The sequence below is a fragment of the Aegilops tauschii genome, chromosome 4 (assembly GCF_002575655.3).
Source record: "Aegilops tauschii subsp. strangulata cultivar AL8/78 chromosome 4, Aet v6.0, whole genome shotgun sequence".
NCBI lineage: Eukaryota > Viridiplantae > Streptophyta > Magnoliopsida > Poales > Poaceae > Aegilops > Aegilops tauschii.
Window position 1 is genome coordinate 428,996,157 of NC_053038.3, and position 21,761 is coordinate 429,017,917.

General features: G+C 49.4%; 1 protein-coding gene across 3 annotated transcripts; it reads right to left on the minus strand.

Moving 5' to 3' along the window:
• Positions 1-16,566: 16,566 nt before the first annotated feature.
• Positions 16,567-20,329, minus strand: LOC109784630 (glucan endo-1,3-beta-glucosidase 4). Of its 3 annotated transcripts, none has more exons than XM_020343228.4 (5): positions 20,046-20,329; positions 18,957-19,070; positions 17,342-18,283; positions 17,224-17,251; positions 16,567-17,127 (listed from the first exon to the last, which is right to left on the minus strand). In XM_020343228.4, the coding sequence occupies exons 2-5, from the start codon at positions 19,024-19,026 to the stop codon at positions 16,758-16,760; spliced, it is 1,410 nt and encodes a 469-aa protein (XP_020198817.1). In that variant the 5' UTR covers positions 19,027-19,070; positions 20,046-20,329; the 3' UTR covers positions 16,567-16,757. The 3 variants fall into 3 exon arrangements, with proteins under 3 accessions (XP_020198817.1, XP_020198816.1, XP_020198818.1); XM_020343227.4 differs by having other exon boundaries at positions 18,957-19,067; positions 20,046-20,312; XM_020343229.4 differs by having other exon boundaries at positions 18,957-19,080; positions 20,046-20,255.
• Positions 20,330-21,761: the final 1,432 nt, after the last annotated feature.

Below are 21,761 nucleotides of genomic sequence, written 5' to 3' on the forward strand. Positions count from 1 at the left end.
CGCGCTGAACTCGGGGACGAACTTCACGGGACCCGCGGAGGCGCGCGTAACCGACGGGCCAGGTCGGTCGCGCGGCGTAGATGAGGCGGATCGCGATGGCGAGCGGATGATCAAGCCGATCGCGCGCGAGGTCGGGGACGCCGCTCGGTGGAGGCGTGGTGGCGGCGGAGTCCGAGATGAAGCTGTTGGGAATCGTAGCATAATTTTAAAATTTTCCTACGCTCACCAAGATGCATCTATGGAGTATACTAGCAACGAGGGGAAATGAGTGCATCTACATACCCTTGTAGATCGCGAGCGGAAGCGTTCCAATGAACGTGGATGACGGAGTTGTACTTGCCGTGATCCAAATCACCGATGACCGAGTGCCGAACGGACGGCACCTCCGCGTTCAACACACGTACGGTGCAGCGACGTCTCCTCCTTCTTGATCCAGCAAGGGGAAGGAGAGGTTGATGGAGATCCAGCAGCACGACGGCGTGGTGATGGATGTAGCGGGTCTCGGCAGGGCTTCACCGAGCTTCTGCGAGACGGAGAGGTGTAGCAGGGGAGGAGGGAGGCGCCCAAGGCTGTAGGTTGCTCCCCCCTCCCCCCTTTATATAGGCCCCGTTGGGAGGGGGGCCGGCCAAAACCCATCTAGGGTTGGGGGGGGGGGCGGCGGCCAAGGGGTGGAAAGGGGTTGCTTGCCCCCCAAGGCAAGGGGAAAGCCCCCCACCCTAGGGTTCCCAACCCTAGGCGCATGGGGGGAGGCCCAAGGGGGGTGCCCCAGCCCACTAAGGGCTGGTTCCCTTCCACTTTCAGCCCACGGGGCCCTCCGGGATAGGTGGCCCCACCCGGTGGACCCTCGGGACCCTTCCGGTGGTCCCGGTACAATACCGGTAACCCCCGAAACTTTCCCGGTGGCCGAAACTTGACTTCCTATATATAATTCTTCACCTCCGGACCATTCCAGAACCACTCGTGACGTCCGGGATCTCATCCGGGACACCGAACAACTTTCGGGTTTCCGCATACATATATCTCTATACAACCCTAGCGTCACCGGACCTTAAGTGTGTAGACCCTACGGGTTCGGGAGACATGCAGACATGACCGAGACGCCTCTCCGGTCAATAACCAACAGCGGGATCTGGATACCCATGTTGGCTCCCACATGTTCCACGATGATCTCATCGGATGAACCACGGTGTCGAGGATTCAATCAATCCGTATGCAATTCCCTTTATCAATCGGTATGTTACTTGCCCGAGATTCGATCGTCGCTATCCCAATACCTTGTTCAATCTCGTTACCGGCAAGTCTCTTTACTCGTACCGCAATGCATGATCCCGTGACTAACGCCTTAGTCACATTGAGCTCATTATGATGATGCATTACCGAGTGGGCCCAGAGATACCTCTCCGTCACACGGAGTGACAAATCCCAGTCTCGATCCGTGCCAACCCAACAGACACTTTCGGAGATACCCGTAATGCACCTTTATAGTCACCTAGTTACGTTGTGACGTTTGGCACATCCAAAGCACTCCTACGGTATCCGGGAGTTGCACGATCTCATGGTCTAAGGAAAAGATACTTGACATTGGAAAAGCTCTAGCAAACGAAATTACACGATCTTTTATGCTATGCTTAGGATTGGGTCTTGTCCATCACATCATTCTCCTAATGATGTGATCCCGTTATCAATGACATCCAATGTCCATAGTCAGGAAACCATGACTATCTGTTGATCAACGAGCTAGTCAACTAGAGGCTTACTAGGGACACGTTGTGGTCTATGTATTCACACATGTATTACGATTTCCGGACAATACAATTATAGCATGAATAATAGACGATTATCATGAACAAAGAAATATAATAATAACCTTTTATTATTGCCTCTAGGGCATATTTCCAACAGTCTCCCACTTGCACTAGAGTCAATAATCTAGTTACATTGTGATGAATCGAACACCCATTGCGTCCTGGTGTTGATCATGTTTTGCCCTAGGGAGAGGTTTAGTCAACGGATCTGCTACATTCAGGTCCGTGTGTACTTTACAAATATCTATGTCTCCATTTTGAACACTTTCACGAATGGAGTTGAAGCGACGCTTGATATGCCTGGTCTTCCTGTGAAACCTGGGCTCCTTCGCAAGGGCAATAGCTCCAGTGTTGTCACAGAAGAGAGTCATTGGGCCCGACGCATTGGGAATCACCCCTAGGTCGGTAATGAACTCCTTCATCCAGACTGCTTCCTGTGCTGCCTCCGAGGCTGCCATGTACTCCGCTTCACATGTAGATCCCGCCATGACGCTTTGCTTGCAACTGCACCAGCTTACTGCTCCTCCATTCAAAATATACACGTATCCGGTCTGTGACTTCGAGTCATCCAGATCTGTGTCGAAGCTAGCGTCGACGTAACCCTTTACGACGAGCTCTTCGTCACCTCCATAAACGAGAAACATATCCTTAGTCCTCTTCAGGTACTTCAGGATATTCTTGACCGCTGTCCAGTGTTCCTTGCCGGGATTACTTTGGTACCTTCCTACCAAACTTACGGCAAGGTTTACATCAGGTCTGGTACACAGCATGGCATAAATAATAGACCCTATGGCCGAGGCATAGGGGATGACACTCATCTCTTCTATATCTTCTGCCGTGGTCGGGCATTGAGCCGTGCTCAATTGCACACCTTGCAATACAGCCAAGAACCCCTTCTTAGACTGATCCATACTGAACTTCTTCAATATCTTGTCAAGGTATGTACTCTGTGAAAGACCAATGAGGCGTCTTGATCTATCTCTATAGATTTTGATGCCTAATATATAAGCAGCTTCTCCAAGGTCCTTCATTGAAAAACACTTATTCAAATAGGCCTTTATACTCTCCAAGAATTCTATATCATTTCCCATCAACAGTATGTCATCCACATATAATATGAGAAATGCTACAGAGCTCCCACTCACTTTCTTGTAAACACAGGCTTCTCCATAAGTCTGTGTAAACCCAAACGCTTTGATCATCTCATCAAAGCGAATGTTCCAACTCCGAGATGCTTGCACCAGCCCATAGATTGAGCGCTGGAGCTTGCATACTTTGTTAGCATTCTTAGGATCGACAAAACCTTCCGGCTGCATCATATACAACTCTTCCTTAAGGAAGCCCTTAAGGAATGCCGTTTTGACGTCCATCTGCCATATCTCATAATCATAGTATGCGGCAATTGCTAACATGATTCGGACGGACTTCAGCTTCGCTACGGGTGAGAAAGTCTCATCGTAGTCAACCCCTTGAACTTGTCGATAACCCTTAGCGACAAGTCGAGCTTTGTAGATGGTCACATTACCATCTGCGTCCGTCTTCTTCTTAAAGATCCATTTGTTTTCTATGGCTCGCCTCTCATCAGGCAAGTCAGTCAAAGTCCATACTTTGTTTTCATACATGGATTCTATCTCGGATTTCATGGATTCTAGCCATTTGTCGGAATCCGGGCCCGCCATCGCTTCTTCATAGTTCGAAGGTTCACCGTTGTCTAACAACATGATTTCCAGGACAGGGTTGCCGTACCACTCTGGTGCGGAACGTGTCCTTGTGGACCTACGAAGTTCAGTAACTTGATCCGAAGCTTCATGATCATCATCATTAACTTCCTCCCCAGTCGGTGTAGGCACCACAGGAACATTTTCCCACGCTGTGCTACTTTCCGGTTCGGAAGGGGTGACTATCACCTCATCAAGTTCCACTTTCCTCCCACTCAATTCTTTCGAGAGAAACTCCTTCTCTAGAAAGGACCCGTTCTTGGCAACGAAGATCTTGCCTTCGGATCTGAGGTAGAAGGTATACCCAATAGTTTCCTTAGGGTATCCTATGAAGACGCATTTTTCCGACTTGGGTTCGAGCTTTTCAGGTTGAAGTTTCTTGACATAAGCATCGCATCCCCAAACTTTTAGAAACGACAGCTTAGGTTTCTTCCCAAACCATAATTCATACGGTGTCGTCTCAACGGATTTCGACGGAGCCCTATTTAAAGTGAATGCGGCAGTCTCTAAAGCATAACCCCAAAATGAGAGCGGTAAATCGGTAAGAGACATCATAGATCGCACCATATCCAATAGAGTGCGATTACGACGTTCGGACACACCATTTCTCTGAGGTGTTCCAGGCGGCGTGAGTTGTGAAACTATTCCACATTTCCTTAAGTGTGCACCAAACTCGTGACTTAAATATTCTCCACCACGATCTGATCGTAGGAATTTTATTCTCCTGTCACGTTGATTCTCAACTTCACTCTGAAATTCCTTGAACTTTTCAAAGGTTTCAGACTTGTGTTTCATTAGGTAGACATATCCATATCTACTTAAATCATCAGTGAGAGTGAGAACATAACGATATCCTCCGCGAGCCTCAACACTCATTGGACCACACACATCGGTATGTATGATTTCCAATAAGTTGGTTGCTCGCTCCATTGTTCCGGAGAACGGAGTCTTGGTCATCTTACCCATGAGGCATGGTTCGCACGTGTCAAATGATTCGTAATCAAGAGACTCCAAAAGTCCATCTGCATGGAGCTTCTTCATGCGCTTGACACCAATGTGACCAAGGCGGCAGTGCCACAAGTATGTGGGACTATCATTATCAACTTTACATCTTTTGGTATTCACACTATGAACATGTGTAACATCACGTTAGAGATTCATCAAAAATAAACCATTGACCAGCGGGGCATGACCATAAAACATATCTCTCAAATAAATAGAACAACCATTATTCTCGGATTTAAATGAGTAGCCATCTCGAATTAAACGAGATCCAGATACAATGTTCATGCTCAAAGCTGGCACTAAATAACAATTATTGAGGTTTAAAACTAATCCCGTGGGTAGATGCAGAGGTAGCGTGCCGACGGCGATCACATCGTCCTTGGAACCATTCCCGACGCGCATCGTCACCTCGTCCTTTGCCAATCTCCGTTTATTCCGTAGTTCCTGCTTTGAGTTACAAATATGAGCAACCGCACCGGTATCAAATACCCAGGAGCTACTACGAGTACTGGTAAGGTACACATCAATTACTTGTATATCACATATACCTTGGGTGTTGCCGGCCTTCTTCTTGTCCGCTAAATATTTGGGGCAGTTCCGCTTCCAGTGACCACTTCCCTTGCAATAAAAGCACTCAGTCCCGGGCTTGGGTCCATTCTTTGACTTCTTCCCAGTAACTGGTTTACCGGGTGCGGCAACTCCCTTGCCGTCCTTCTTGAAGTTCTTCTTACCCTTGCCCTTCTTGAACTTGGTGGTTTTATTCACCATCAACACTTGATGTTCTTTTCTGATCTCCCCTTCCGCTGATTTCAGCATTGAATATACCTCGGGAATGGTCTTTTCCATCCCCTGCATATTGTAGTTCATCACAAAGCTCTTGTAGCTTGGTGGAAGCGACTGGAGGATTCTGTCAATGACCGCGTCATCCGGGAGATTAACTCCCAGCTGAGACAAGCGGTTGTGCAACCCAGACATTCTGAGTATGTGCTCACTAACAGAACTGTTCTCCTCCATTTTTTACAGCTGAAGAACTTGTCGGAGACATCATATCTCTCGACCCAGGCATGAGCTTGAAAAACTAGTTTCAGCTCCTCGAACATCTCATATGCTCCATGTTTCTCAAAACGCTTTTGGAGACCCGGTTCTAAGCTATAAAGCATGCCGCACTGAACGAGGGAGTAATCATCAGCACGTGATTGCCAAGCGTTCATAACGTCTTGGTTCTGTGGGATTGGAGCATCACCTAGCGGTGCTTCTAAGACATAATCTTTCTTGGCTACTATGAGGATGAGCCTCAGGTTCCGGACCCAGTCCGTATAGTTGCTGCCATCATCTTTCAGCTTGGTTTTCTCTAGGAACGCGTTGAAATTGAGGACAACGTTGGCCATTTGATCTACAATACATAGTGTAAAGATTTTAGACTAAGTTCATGATAATTGAGTTCATCTAATCAAATTATTTAATGAACTCCCACTCAGATAGACATCCCTCTCGTCATCTAAGTGAAACATGATCCGAGCTTAACTAGGCCGTGTCCGATCATCACGTGAGACGGACTAGTCAAGATCGGTGAACATCTCCATGTTGATCGTATCTTCTATACGACTCATGCTCGACCTTTCGGTCCTCCGTGTTCCGAGGCCATGTCTGTACATGCTAGGCTCGTCAAGTCAACCTAAGTGTATTGCGTGTGTTCCGAGGCCATGTCTGTACATGCTAGGCTCGTCAACATCCGTTGTATTCGAACGTTAGAATCTATCACACCCGATCATCACGTGGTGCTTCGAAACGACGAACCTTTGCAACGATGCACAGTTAGGGTGAACACTTTCTTGAAATTATTATAAGGGATCATCCTACTTGCTACCGTCGTTCTAAGCAAATAAGATGCAAAAACATGATAAACATCACATGCAATCAAATAGTGACATGATATGGCCAATATCATCATGCTCCTTTGATCTCCATCTTCGGGGCACCATGATCATCTTCGTCACCGGCATGACACCATGATCTCCATCATCATGATCTCCATCATTGTGTCTTCATGAAGTCGTCACGCCAACGATTACTTCTACTTCTATGGCTAACGCGTTTAGCAACAAAGTAAAGTAATTTACATGGCGTTATTCAATGACACGCAGGTCATGCAAAATAATAAAGACAACTCCTATGGCTCCTGCCGGTTGTCATACTCATCGACATGCAAGTCGTGATTCCTATTACAAGAATATGATCAATCTCATACATCACATATATCATTCATCACATCTTCTGGCCATATCACATCACATAGCACTTGCTGCAAAAACAAGTTAGACGTCCTCTAATTGTTGTTGCAAGTTTTTACGTGGTTTGTAGGTTTCTAGCAAGAACGTTTCTTACCTACATATGACCACAACGTGATTTGCCAATTTCTATTTACCCTTCATAAGGACCCTTTTCATCGAATCCGTTCCGACTAAAGTAGGAGAGACAGACACCCGCTAGCCACCTTATGCATCTAGTGCATGTCAGTCGGTGGAACCTGTCTCACGTAAGTGTACGTGTAAGGTCGGTCCGGGCCGCTTCATCCTACAATGCCGCCGAAACAAGAAAAGACTAGTAGCGGCAAGAAGAATTGGCAAACTCAACGCCCACAACTTCTTTGTGTTCTACTCGTGCATAGTAACTACGCATAGACCTGGCTCATGATGCCACTGTTGGGAATCGTAGCATAATTTTAAAATTTTCCTACGCTCACCAAGATGCATCTATGGAGTATACTAGCAACGAGGGGAAAGGAGTGCATCTACATACCCTTGTAGATCGCGAGCGGAAGCGTTCCAATGAACGTGGATGACGGAGTCGTACTCGCCGTGATCCAAATCACCGATGACCGAGTGCCGAACGGACGGCACCTCCGCGTTCAACACACGTACGGTGCAGCGATGTCTCCTCCTTCTTGATCCAGCAAGGGGAAGGAGAGGTTGATGGATATCCAGCAGCACGACGGCGTGGTGGTGGATGTAGCGGGTCTCGGCAGGGCTTCGCCGAGCTTCTGCGAGACGGAGAGGTGTAGCAGGGGAGGAGGGAGGCGCCCAAGGCTGTAGGTTGCTCCCCCTCCCCCCCCTTTATATAGGCCCCCTTGGGAGGGGGGGGCGGCCAAAACCCATCTAGGGTTGGGGGGGCGGCGGCCAAGGGGTGGAAAGGGGTTGCTTGCCCCCCAAGGCAAGGGGAAAACCCCCCACCCTAGGGTTCCCAACCCTAGGCGCATGGGGGGAGGCCCAAGGGGGGGCGCCCCAGCCCACTAAGGGCTGGTTCCCTTCCACTTTCAGCCCACGGGGCCCTCCGGGATAGGTGGCCCCACCCGGTGGACCCCCGGGACCCTTCCGGTGGTCCCGGTACAATATCGGTAACCCCCGAAACTTTCCCGGTGGCCGAAACTTGACTTCCTATATATAATTCTTCACCTCCGGACCATTCCGGAACCTCTCGTGACGTCCGGGATCTCATCCGGGACTCCGAACAACTTTCGGGTTTCCGCATACATATATCTCTATACAACCCTAGCGTCACCGGACCTTAAGTGTGTAGACCCTACGGGTTCGGGAGACATGCAGACATGACCGAGACGCCTCTCCGGTCAATAACCAACAGCGGGATCTGGATACCCATGTTGGCTCCCACATGTTCCACGATGATCTCATCGGATGAACCACGGTGTCGAGGATTCAATCAATCCGTATGCAATTCCCTTTATCAATCGGTATGTTACTTGCCCGAGATTCGATCGTCGGTATCCCAATACCTTGTTCAATCTCGTTACCGGCAAGTCTCTTTACTCGTACCGCAATGCATGATCCCGTGACTAACGCCTTAGTCACATTGAGCTCATTATGATGATGCATTACCGAGTGGGCCCAGAGATACCTCTCCGTCACACGGAGTGACAAATCCCAGTCTCGATCCGTGCCAACCCAACAGACACTTTCGGAGATACCCGTAATGCACCTTTATAGTCACCCAAAGCACTCCTACGGTATCCGGGAGTTGCACGATCTCATGGTCTAAGGAAAAGATACTTGACATTGGAAAAGCTCTAGCAAACGAAATTACACGATCTTTTATGCTATGCTTAGGATTGGGTCTTGTCCATCACATCATTCTCCTAATGATGTGATCCCGTTATCAATGACATCCAATGTCCATAGTCAGGAAACCATGACTATCTGTTGATCAACGAGCTAGTCAACTAGAGGCTTACTAGGGACACGTTGTGGTCTATGTATTCACACATGTATTACGATTTCCGGACAATACAATTATAGCATGAATAATAGACGATTATCATGAACAAAGAAATATAATAATAACCTTTTATTATTGCCTCTAGGGCATACTTCCAACAGAAGCCGGCGACGACGGACAGCGCGGGACGTCGTGCGGACGAGCTTGTCAGCACCGGCACCCGGGCTGCCAAAGCAACGCCGGCGCCCGGGCAGCGAGACCCGAGCGACCAACGGAGCAGCGGCGCCCGAGTTGAGGCAGCCGACGAGTCTGACGCAACCGTCCCGACGCAGCCGAGGACGAGGCCGGCGAGGTAGACCACCGGGCCGCCGTGCAGATGCGGCGGAGGCGGGTGGCGTGGATCGATTGACGGGCCGACACGCGAGCGGCGGCTATAATTGGCCTCCGCATGGTGCGAGGCCGCCGGTTGTAGGCGATGCAGGTGTCCCGGTCGGAGCAGGGCGGTGACGGCCGGCGCAGGGCGACGGGCGGGCCGGCGCGCGGACGACGGCCTTGAGGGCTGCCTGTTGCGCGAGGCCGCCGGGTCGGTGAAGTAGCTGGCCAGTCGCGCCGGTGTCGGAGTAGAGCCGCGGGGTGTCGGCGGCGGCGGTGGGCGACGCAAACCGATCAAGCATAGATCGGAAAACCACAAAGAAAAACGCCGATCAAAAAACGACCGGCGAGAGAGCGAAAAACCCGGAGCAAGGGCTCGGGAAAAAGACTCTTTAGGGCAGCCGACCAACACGGCCGGCGGACGAACCCTAGGTACGGGCGGCGCGGCCCCCGACGGCGGTCATGGAGGTCGACCGCACCGGGGGCGGCGCGCAGGTGCAGAAGCGGCGGCGGCTAGGGTTTAGGATCGACTTGCGATAAATACCATGTTAGAAGGGAGAGAGAGGTTTGGTGGAATATGATGGATGTATTATTGAGCCTCGAGGGCGAGTATATATTGAGTACAAGATTTGAAGAGCAAGACGCCTCTCCTAGAGATAAGGTCTTCAACTTCGACGTAGCTGTGTGTGCAACAGAATTCGCTAAAATTAGACTATTCACCGAAGAATCAATCAAACACCACCACGTCGATCGTCTTGGTCAAAATTGGGCGACGATGCAGATCGCCGACCAAAATACGTAAATGAAACCTAAAACTTGAGAGAGGGTGCGCAGCCACCTCCACGCTTGCTAAACCAGCTGGTGACTGAGGTTGCGACGATACCAATCCATCAAACACGTATCATCATATCGGGTCGACGCGTATATCAATCTCAGATCCCGCGCGACTTGCATTGCACTCGCACGTCGTTCAGATACACAGCAGCAGATCTGATCGATACCTCTCGTCTCGTGCAGGAGTGCTCTAGAATTTCAGCTGTCCCGCGAATTATTAGTTCTTTATCTTATTACGTACTCCTCACGATAAAGAAAGAAAGCAAGAGCACGAACAAAAGCCGACGTGCCGAAAGCTAGCAAACGCCAGTCCTCATAGCAACCAACACGTACCCATGTAGGATAGTATGTCGGTACATGTTAATTAGCATTGCTTTGATCAAAGAATCATTACGATGTGAGATGTTTAATTAGCCCTCTGCTAAAGCATAGGGGCGCTTGAACCACATCACATCACATAAAAAAAAAAGGGATGCTTGGAGGCCAACCAAGAAAATGAGAGGAAGAGTGAGGAATCTCAGAGATGGTTTTGGTCGGTTAGTGCTGGGTCCGAGGAAGTGATGGCCTTTACTTCTTTCCGCCTTCCGTTTCATTTTGTAGCAGCCTATTTTTTATTGGCACATTTGGTTATATGTAATAGCTTAAGTTAGGGAATATAATGACTTGTGATTTTTTTTTTCAAAATGGCAGTTATCCTGCATTCATTAAGAAGAAAAGAGTTACTTGGTTAATTGAGGAAAACCGAGTGAAAACCAGGTTGCCCAGTTCACTGTGAAGAACCGGGCAAAAACCATGACAACCCCTGGCGGCACACATATGAAACCTCACGCACACCATTTCAAAGAGGGTCTTGTGAGACAGCACACAGGCGTCATCGTCATCACTCCTCCCCTAGAGGCGTCATCGTCGTCCCTAAACCCTGAGCAAACAACTCCAACTTCGCCGTAGGCGATCGTCAACTCAACCCACACTGAAAGAGGCCGTGTGGAGATGCATGAAGGTCCGCGCCAAACCCAACCACCGGTGACCAGACAGCACAACTATGACTCTGATGGAAAACCAGCGGCAAAAGATCATCGAACGAACCACCTGCCGCCTGTCATCGTATACCATCGAGGCCCGCTGCCGCAGCTTCAACTTCATAGCAACAAACTAGCCGAGACAATCCCGCATACACGCCGGAGAAGAGTCGACTACCGCAACCATAGCCACGTCTCCGACACTCCTCACCCCATCATCATTGCCACAGAAGCCTCGTGCCAATACCACCGTCTTCCACTGGTCTCACTCGCCAACATCCAGCTGCAAAGTTGAAGCCCCCAGGAGGGAATACGACACCAAGGCGCCGTCATCGTCCGATCAAACTAGATCAAGGGTTTTCCCCGGAGATGCAGCGATCCACGCGGGAGGGGTGTAGCAGCAGTACGACGATGTCTCCAAGAAGATAAGCGACGGCCACGGCCGCCGCCATCGCTGGTCACAGGGCACAACTGAGACAGGGTTTTCACCAAAGCTCCTAAGACCACCTCATCCACACACCATCTCACAACGGCGACCACCTAGCACCACCACCGAGCCAGCTCGTAGTCGAAGAAGCCCATCGTCAGAGCAACCAACCGCACCTTACGGAGGCCGCTGACGTACACTAGCCGCTAGATCCATCAACCGCCGACTGAGAGCCGGGTCACCGGACGCAGCACGAACCACCAATCCATGCCTAGCACCACGCTGAATTTTGTGAACTGTGATATACGGTGAAATTTGCTTCACTGTGCCTGGTCGAATGTGCAACTTACTATTTGTTTTGCAGCCAAGTCAAGTTTTATGCAATTTTTTTTTTGGAATGGAGGCTCCAGAGGAGCCCGACTTTGAATTAACAAAGCCATCAACCGGCCAGGAGTACAAGAGCAGACCACGAACAAAGCAACGGCAAAAGGATACAAGGGAGAAAGCAGAACAACTTACAACGCTACACCTACAACCAGCAAACGGGAAATTACATTGAAGTGCAGCTAATTGAGGATAAGCCCACTACACAAAGGCCCTGAAACGACTACGGAAGAAGCCACGAGGATCTGCAGCCGCTAGAATAGGTCGGGCACATGACTGAAACCAGGAACTGGAGATGACATAACACATGCTTTCTCTAACACCGAAGGGGAACCCTTCCCCTCGCCTAGGCTCGAAGGCGCCGAACCGTCAAAGTGTAGAGACGCTCACCCAAGAGCTAAAGCAAGGTTGGCCTCAAGTCCGGGCCAGCCATGGATCACAACCAACATCACGCCGGAGCACACACATGGAGGCTGCGACGCAGACGCCGTAGGGAACCGAAGGAAGAGGGTAAGCCGCCGGGAGAGTCGCCGAAAGGAAGAAGCTGCCAAGCCACATGGCGAAGATTAGGTCCGAGGAACTCAAGAACCAGCCAAATCGGCACCAACAGCGCTACTGCTGCCAGGAAGGGGAACCCGATCCCCTTCCGCCCTGACTCGAGGGCGCCGACCCGCCGGGGCATTGCAAAACACCGCCGCTGAGCAACTTGTGGCTGGATCTGAAACCTGCACCGAATATATACGCCATCGACTCTACAGACGCCAGACGCCCACCTGCAACTGCTACACGCCCCCAAAGCACCAACCTTCCCCAGACGGCGCCTCCAAGGAGGACACGACGCACCAGGCGTCGCCGCCGCCCATCCCACGCCGGGATTTGAGCTTTCGCCCGGGAGGCATGGCCGGGATGTGGATGGGAGCCCACGGCTGCGACTCCAACGAGCAGACCGACGCAAAAGGGGCGCCGCCGCCGCCGTGTTGGGAATACCAACAGGGGTTTCCCCCGGGCTCGTCCAGCACCACCTGCTCAGGGAGCAACCCGCCGGCACCGGATCCGGGGATCAGAGACCCAGAATTAGGCGAATCCAGCAAGGGAGAGCAGAGAGAGGGAGAACCTGTCCTTCAGATCTGGAGCAGAGGAGGGGGAACCTCGCCGCGCCGCGACCACTGCCCGCCAGGACCTCGCTGCCCGAGCAGCCGAGGGATCCGGCCCGCACCTCCCGCGCGCGCCGCCAGCCGAAGGACGACGCCGCCTCACCAACCGGGCCGCCGCCCGGCTTCCGGGGACCAAGGCAAGCGAGCGAAGCGCCGAAGCCCCGCCGCCACCGTCATCAGCAGTCGCCGAGGCGAAGCCCGACGACTCCCTCGGGTGGCGGCAGGGGAGGAGGGGTGGAGGGAGCGGCGCCTAGGGGAACCCTAGGGGCCCTCGGGTCGCCACGGGAGGACGACGCGAGGGGAGGGGAGGGGGTCAGGTTTTGGTCTGTCTCCAGTTTTATGCAATTTAAAAGGAGATAATATATCCTCGGGTAGTCAGCTTAAAGTCCCCGTTGCAAATCAAAAATGCAAAATGAAGACCGGGCTTCATGAAGGCCTTAATTAAAAACTTCAAAATTCAAACTTTTCAGTTTTACAAAATTCTGAAAAAAATAATAAACATATACCTAGATGCATAATGCACATACGTGCAGATTTTCAGGTCAAAATGCGTTAAAAGGAGAGCTACAAAAAGAAACAAATCTAAGGCTTTTTAGCATACGTATTGTTCATCGTCAAAGTTCATATATTCTTTTTGTGCCGCTCGCAATTCAAGGCATTTCACCATAAAATTGTACACACATACACATTACATCCTTGTATACATGTGTGTTTTTAGTTAAACTGAAAAGTTTGAATTTTAAAATTTTACATACATATTACATCCTTCTGTACATGTGTACTTTGAAATTTTATACATGTGTATTTTCTAAACAGAAAAGTTTGGATTTTGATTTTTTTTCAAAATTAAGGTTCCAGGGTACTCGGTCTCCAAAATGCTCTATTTGTTGTAAATTGATCTAAATTTGACTTGGCTACTAAAAATGCGCCGCCGGATTTCGCTGGCGAGCCTGTGGATTCGCATCCCTCTTCCTGCTGCTCTAGCGGACGGTGGTAGGGAAGGGAATTCCGGTGCCTCCGCTCCGGCTAGTATTTATATTAGGGGTTTTTAGTCCTCGCAGGTGCCGCACTCAGGCGGGTAGCAATGCTTCTTCTTCAAATTTGTTTTATCAGCTTCAATCCTCCCCGTAAGCGTCATCTGAACATAATCAACGGAGCCTGACGTAGAATCATGTCATTTCCTTGGGTCAGCGAGCATAGGGTTTCTCTCCGTGCATACACGACAGTGAGATTTGGTGTCAGTTGCTTCAGATCTATTCAAGGTTCAATGACGACGACATTGGCTTCAAGGTGCTGGTCCTTAGTGGCACGTGCGCGAAAATTTCCAAATTGTCATCAACAAGGTCGAGCCGACTCTCGTAGAGGAGTGGCGACAGTGGCACGTCAATGGCTCGTTCTGACAGCGGTAGTGATCGTTCGATGATCTAGAGACCTCGATTTAATTTTTATTATTGAGATACATTTCACTGTTTTATTCTTCTGATGAACTTTTTTAATAGACCTAAATCTTTTTCGAAAAATGCTACACGATACAAACACTTTTGGTGCCTTTTGGGGAACATGGAGCTCCTGAGGCGAAGAAGGGCCGCGGCTATGTATCGCTTGCTGCAAGACACGACACAGTGTTGCCTGCAGTACTCCATAAATGGCCGGCCCAGCACACGAGAGGAGCAACAATGTGCTCCAATTTTTTTTTCTCCTTTTTCCTTTTTTTCTTTTATTAATTTTATTTATATTTCTAAAATGAAAACGAAATATTAAATTTTACAAATGTTCACCACACATTGCAAAAAACTTAACGCGGTGCTAAATTATTGTTGATAGCATTATAAAAACTGTGACAATTAAAAAATATTCTCGGGTTTCAAAACAATTTATGCTGAACTTAAAAAATGTTTTTGTAATAAAAAAATATTTAATACAATTAAAAAATTATTTGACATTTTAAAACGATATTCATATATTTCTGAAATATGTACATGGTTTTTTTATAAAATGTTTATACAATGTAAAAAAATTATGAAGTATAAAAAATATTTCGTAGCAATAAAAATATTTCGTAGAAATATTCACATTTTAAACAAATATTCTTGCTTTTCATAAACTGTTTATGACATTTTTAAAAATAATTTATACATCGGTTGTCCGTGTGGTTTAACAAAAATGTAAAAAATAGTCCATGTGGTTTAACAAAAATGTTTCATGCCAATTAAAAAAATCAAGATGTATTTTAAAAATGTTTAACATGTATAGGAAAAAAATTGCGGGAATAGGAGAAAAATGTTTAAAGCATGTATTTGAAATAAAATGGGCATCGTGTATTTGAAAAATATTCAATGTGTATGAAAAAAAGTTTCATGTGTATATGAAAAATGCACAGTGTGTTTTGAGAAAAAATAGACATGTGTTGAAAAAATCCATAGAAAACCGGTGAAGAAATGCCAAAAAAAAGGAAAACAAAGAAATGAGTGAAGAAACACGATAAAACAGAAAACATAAGAGAAACGAAGAAGCACGGTGAAAAATGCTAAAAACTGATAAAAACGAAAAAAGCCTAAAGAAATGAACAAAAATCAAAATTGTACATCGGCCGCGTGCTGTAGGCGAGGCCGATTTACGTCCCGCAGTAGGCGAGATATAGGACTCGTGGCAAAGAAGGTGAGAGCCCATCGGTATGTGTTTTCTCCTAACTGTTGAATCGTGTACGTTGCGGCCGAGAGAGTTTGCAGCGCCGCCGCCGCCGCTAGGAATTTTTTGGTCCCCTCGCCTCCGACCGCCATCTTGGCGCCTAGAGGTGGGGGGACCTCGCATCTTCAGAATACTATGGTCTTCGTCATCGTCTAGTGATCATCGTATTTTGTGAGAATAAATTTACTCTCTTTCTTTTGACGGTGCCATAAGGTTATAGAGTTTTCTGTCCTCGCAAATTCGATTATTCGGATCTGATGATATTACGTTGGCGTGTCAAACTTTTTCTGTTGGTTTGATTCTTTGTGAAGTTGAAGTGTTTCATCGACATTATGGTGAAGATTTTGTGATCCGACGTCCTACACTTCTAGGGGATCATCCCCGGCCCAAGTATCAAGGCTTCCCATCTTTTTGGATGAGCAACTCAAGGTGCTTTCAAAAATTATTATTGGTAATGTTTGTGCGGGTGAGAGAGTAACAACATCGTTGCTCCAGTCCAATTGTAGCCTTTTTACCGAAGTCTTTGGAGTATTTCTTCTAACAGAGATTGATACAGCGAAGAAGGTGTTTCCAAGAGATTTCATTGTAATTCTTAGTCATAGAAGTTACTTTGTATTTTTTTGGATTTTAGATCCAAATCAATGTACTTGTAACTATTATGAGTATGAATAAAATTGCAGGTGTTCCTAAAAAAAAACTGCTGAATCGTGTACAACAGATCAAACAACATCAGGAACACTACTGCTACTTTGGGTGGTCTCTTTCCCGCCGATTGTGATACCCACCCTGTGACATGACAAATTCCCCTATACTTCTATTTCACTCCTACTGTCTTTCGGTTACTAGTGAGTACATTAAATTGTCTGAACAACTATTTTTTTTAATGTCTGAACAATTTAATCGGCTACTAGTGAGTACATGCACATCGAATTGTCTGAACAATTTCATCAATATGCCCACTGTATATCGTATTACAATATTATTCTGACTGTATTGTATTTTACAACGCTGCTATTACATGTTACTATGGAGTTGTCGGCCGACGCGACAAGAACGGGCGTGATCTAACAACAACGTGAGCTCTCCTCTCTATAGCTAATTCAAATTCACACTCACATAATTTACATCAGATCGGGCGACGCGACGAGAACGGCAAGAACAATGGCGGACACAAGAGTGGAGGCAGCCAAAGAGGCGACGTGGCGGCACCCCATGCCGTAAGGCTCGAGGGTGCCGCTGGGCCCGAAGGTCCCGCTCCCGTTGAAGCTCCCGGGCGGGCCGAACGCCGACGGGGGACCGAAGCCAGACGGTGGGCCGAACCCAGACGGGGGACCGAAGCCACTCGCGGGAGGGCCGAAGCCGGTCGGAGGGGGCCCGAAGTCGGACGGAGGGCTCGAGCCGACCGGAGGCGTGAGGCCACCCGACGGAGGGGCGAGGCTCGTCGGCGGGCTGGCGCTCGGCACGGTCGAGTTGGAGCCCCCCGCCATGGTGCTGCAACCACGAAATTGGTACCGTGTCAGATTCGTGAAACGATCTCGGAGCACGAATGTGGTGACTATTTGAGGTGTCGCGAGAAATGGTGCTCACCTTCCTGCGAAGACGCACGATCCTGAGCCTGCAACGAGCGATCAACATGAAAGAATCAGAGAACATATATCCATGGTGGTACGTACAGGAGAAGAAGCTTTGCCGGACTGCTGCTTACTGGGATCGGTGGTGGTGGTCGTGGCGGTGCCATTGAAGGAGCAGGTGGCGCCGGTGCTGGAGCCCTTCTGGTAGTAGTCGTTGTAGGCGTAGGAGGCCAGCGCCGCCAGGTTGTTCTGCTTGTAGCAGGCCCCGCCGGGCTGTATCGCCGAGCAGTCGGCCTGGCCCTGCCCGCACGCCCAGCTCAGCCCCGCCTGCAGCGCCGTCGGGTCCGCGTTCTGCAGCGCCACGCAGAACGTCCCCGACGCCAGCGACCGCCTCCCGCCGCCTCCACCGGCAGCATGATGCAAGTAGCTGTGGTACACCAGCGCGCCGTCGAGCTCCAACTCGGCCGCGATCAGCGGGACGCCCGAGAAGCCGAGCGCCCGCATCGCGGCGTACGCGTCGCCGACTCTGGCGTCGTCGTCGGTGGCCTCCCGCGCGCGAGCCTGCTTGAGGAAGAGCGGCGAGCCGGTCTCGCTCAGGAACCGCAGGACGAGCCCCGCGACGGCGGCGGACCAGGACGGGGCGAGCGGCACCGACGACAGCGCGGTGGACACCCTGACGCGGCCGTCGAGGCGGGCGGCGGCGAGCGCGGCGTGGAGGTTGAGCATGGCGGGGACCAGCGAGTGGGCGTCGCCGGGGGAGCCGGAGCTGGACGACAGGGCGTCGTCTCCCGCCAGGACGTGTGTGATCATGGTCGCCGGGAGGAACGGCGCCACGTTGGCGGCGACCCAGAGCCGGGCCTCCTCCCGGAACTCGGCCATGTGCTGCAGCCGCGAGTTGGGGACGGTGACCATGACCTCCGCTCCGGTGTTGGCGAGTGACCGCAGCAGCCGGTGGTCTGCTCCGCCGCACACGCGCGCCTGCTTGGTCTGCTTAGACGACTGCACGATCTTCGCCAAGTCTGACGGAGAATCCTCCGTCTCCGTGGGGAGCATCGTGTTGTCCCCCAGAGAAGTGCCTGTCCATCATGAGTTCATGACATCAAGGTGAAGTTGAGTTCAGTTGTCAGTGATTGTCAGTGTGCAGTTAAGATTTTCCTTGTTTGGCCACATCATTGGAGCTTTAGGGCTGAGTCTGTTCAGTGCTCGAGTGGCAAATGCTATAATTTGGATAACTGCGAGTGATAAGGCTTTTGCATGTGTCAAAGAGAGAGAATGATCGAGAATGTACGTAAGATAGTTAGGTAGGTGCATCACAGCACGAGGCCACAACCGATGAGCTAGCTAGCCTGTACGCGTGTTGCGTCTGCTTCTCGCCTTTTTTGCTCATGGCTCACTCAAGATAAGACTCTGGAAAGGGAACGCGCATCGCAGCTTAGAAAGTCCCTTTGTGCTGCTGCGCGCTTTCAAGAAAACGAAAACGAAAATAGAACTCTGTCTGTCTGTGTGCCGTGCTGTCGCGTCTTTGGAAAAAGACGCCACGTCATGTAGTGCCGCCATGTTACATCCTTTTCTGTCTTTCTTTCCATCGTTCTTTCTTTCTACGATGCTCTACGTACGTCCGGAAATGTATGTCGAGTTAAGTAACGAATCTTGGGCCGGGGACAGAAAGGAAAGCGAGAATGGAACCCGGCACCGGCAGCACCGTACTGAAACTGAAACTGAAACCGGAGCACGGGCCTAGACACATACCTGACGCCGCGTTGGAGAGAAGAAGAAGGACGAGGATAAAAACGCATCCCTGCCATCTCTCGCGCAACATTGGAGCTTCTTCCTGCGTGCGACGACGATCGATGCAAACACCTGCTGGAACGAACTCGAGGCAGCAGAGATGTCAGAATATGCCCATACAAACAATGGAATTTTGCAATTTCTCCATAAATATGTTCCAGCCTTAAGGGGAAAAAAGCCCATAAATTATCGTGATGGAATACTATTCTTATTATTTGAGTCCCGCAAATTAACATGGCATGCATACGCGGGCCTGCGGCATTATTTGAGCTCCATGATGCGTGCCTCCAGATGGATCGTCACCCGCAACACTAGTCCTACACCAGCAGGACACGACGCCACACGGAAAGAAGGAAATAATTGATTTTTTGAGGAGAAGAAGATGGAGTGGAACACTTTGGTCACTGTTGTTACGGCCGCGTGTGACACCGACCGATGAACCGATTCCATCAAAAGTGTCAACATCTGACAGGGCCACGGTTACATGCATAGTCCAAGGACAGTTACGTTTATCACCCGCCCAGTACAATTTGGTGGTAAACGGAGACACCTAACACTATCCCTATCCTAACAAGTATGCTTCATCACGATTTAGAGTAACTAACTGGTTAAGCTATAGCTCCTGATTAACTAACAACAGCTTCTTTTGCAGTACTGCAAATGGGTGATTCGTGTAAAGGAAAAACACATGCAATTTTTGCTTCTTCACATGCATCCTGCTATTTTTGCTCGTAGCTGAGGTATGCTCCATGGATTGAATAAGAAAAACCACACAATTATTGGATACATAGGTTCTTCCAGCACCCTTAAGCTTAATTTGGCTTCACTACTGCGAACATACACATGCTTGAGTATTACTAATTCCTAGTAAAAGCACCAATCGGGCGATCTAACATAATCTTCCTATCTGCATGCGGAAGCGGTTGAATTGAGCTTGTGAAGCTAAAAGACAAGGAATCGTATCTCAAAACAAGCTAGAGAATTTAAGAAAAAAGGGCAAGCTCAATTCAGTGGAACTGTGGAAGAACTGGCGATGATTGCCGTACATACCTCGACTGGCCGGCCCCAGGAAGCCAGAGCTTGCTTTGCTTGCTTCTCCCGGACGAAAAGCTACTGTACGTATGGTGGAAACGAGAGGTTGTTAACGCTTAACTAGACCCCTGGATCGATCCTCCCCTCGTGTTTCTTGGAGCCTGCAGTCCGTCCGCGGCGGGGAGAGGCCTTCGCTCAGGGCTCTATGTATGCCTGACCATGTGAGCAGAAGCGCATGGCCTTTTTTATACGCGCACTAGGCAACCACACTCACGCTGACGCGCGCACACACGGCTGACTGTGATTGGGTGATGCCGCCACCAAGAGATGCCAAGGCGGTGCAGCGGCGAGAGAAAGTGCTTGCCGACTTGTGTGTGGCTGGCTCGTACGCACTGCACGCGGCCAAGCAGGAAACAAGAGACAGGTTGTATTTGCTTGTGTGTGTGTGTCTGTTGTCCGCCGTCATTTCGTCCGTTAAACGTGTGCGTTTTGCACACGGGCGCATGCTGTCACTTTGATTTTCCTGGCTGGGGTTGCGGGGTGTCGGACGTGGTCGGTCGCTGCCCGTGCGTGTCGCCGAAAGATCGAGATTGTTTCATGCACGTTCTACGCTATATGCCTTTGTACTGTTAACATTCAGTTTGGAAGAGCTTCAGTGCCTTTTTTTGTTCTAGCAAAAGCTCAATTTAACTGAATCCACCGTAAGAGCACACGAGTCTCGCCATGACCGGTGAGAAACCCGGGTTGAGTTTGCGTGGACGTGTGGTGGTGTTGGGTACAACTTCGACCCAGAATCTCCCCAACCTACAGAGAGCGAACCCAGTTTCGAGTTCGTCAAACCGGCCGTGCCGAATCGACGGCAGGTGACTCATCCGCACATCGCAATCCCAACTCCCCCTCGAAACATGCATGATCCCCTCTTTCTCTTTCTTTCTTTCTTTATTTATTATTATCTCTCCGCCGAATAATCCCTATCCCTCCTTTATCTGACGCCGATTCAAAAGTAAAGCATGGCCTATGCACTTGATTAAGCCGATCCAAAAGCAAAGCATGTTAGCATGGACTATGTTGTTGATTAATTAGCTAGCCAATCCAGGTTTACTTTCACAGTCTGGTGACGCCAACTCGTGGATATCCTCATACCATCGCTGCTTTCCGGTGTCATCAGCGCTAAGGTTTTCCGTCTGGTTGCACCAAGAAAAGGTAAGGCTAAAAGGAAATCCTCTCCTTTCTGGCTTTAGGATACACTAGCAAAAGAGCCTGTGCGTTGCAACGGGAAAGAAAACATAACACACGCTCTTAACCCAATAACCATCATTGAAGACCACAATACGTCCATCCCCTTTGTTGTAGCGAGGCATCATATTTGTGCTGCCGGTTATCCTCCTTCTCACCTTCGCCGGCGATGGCCTCGGTGTTCACACAAACAAAATAAAACGTGTTCGAATATGGTTAATCCTAAGGCGTCTCTCTCTTCCTCTCTCTCTCTCTCTCTCTCTCTCTCTCTCTCGCATTCTCTCACTCTCGCAATGAGAAATCTGTTGTTTTCCCCTGCGACGTTTTTCAGAGGTATGCATGTGTATTTATTGATGTTTTCTTTTCCCTATATGGTTATAGTGGGGTGTTTATTTGCAATTCGGATCACCGCCGGTACGAAAGAAAAAGGATCGTGCGCTATAAATTATAAGTTTGCTTCTAAAACAATATTTTAAAATATTTAACAGGTAGAATTAA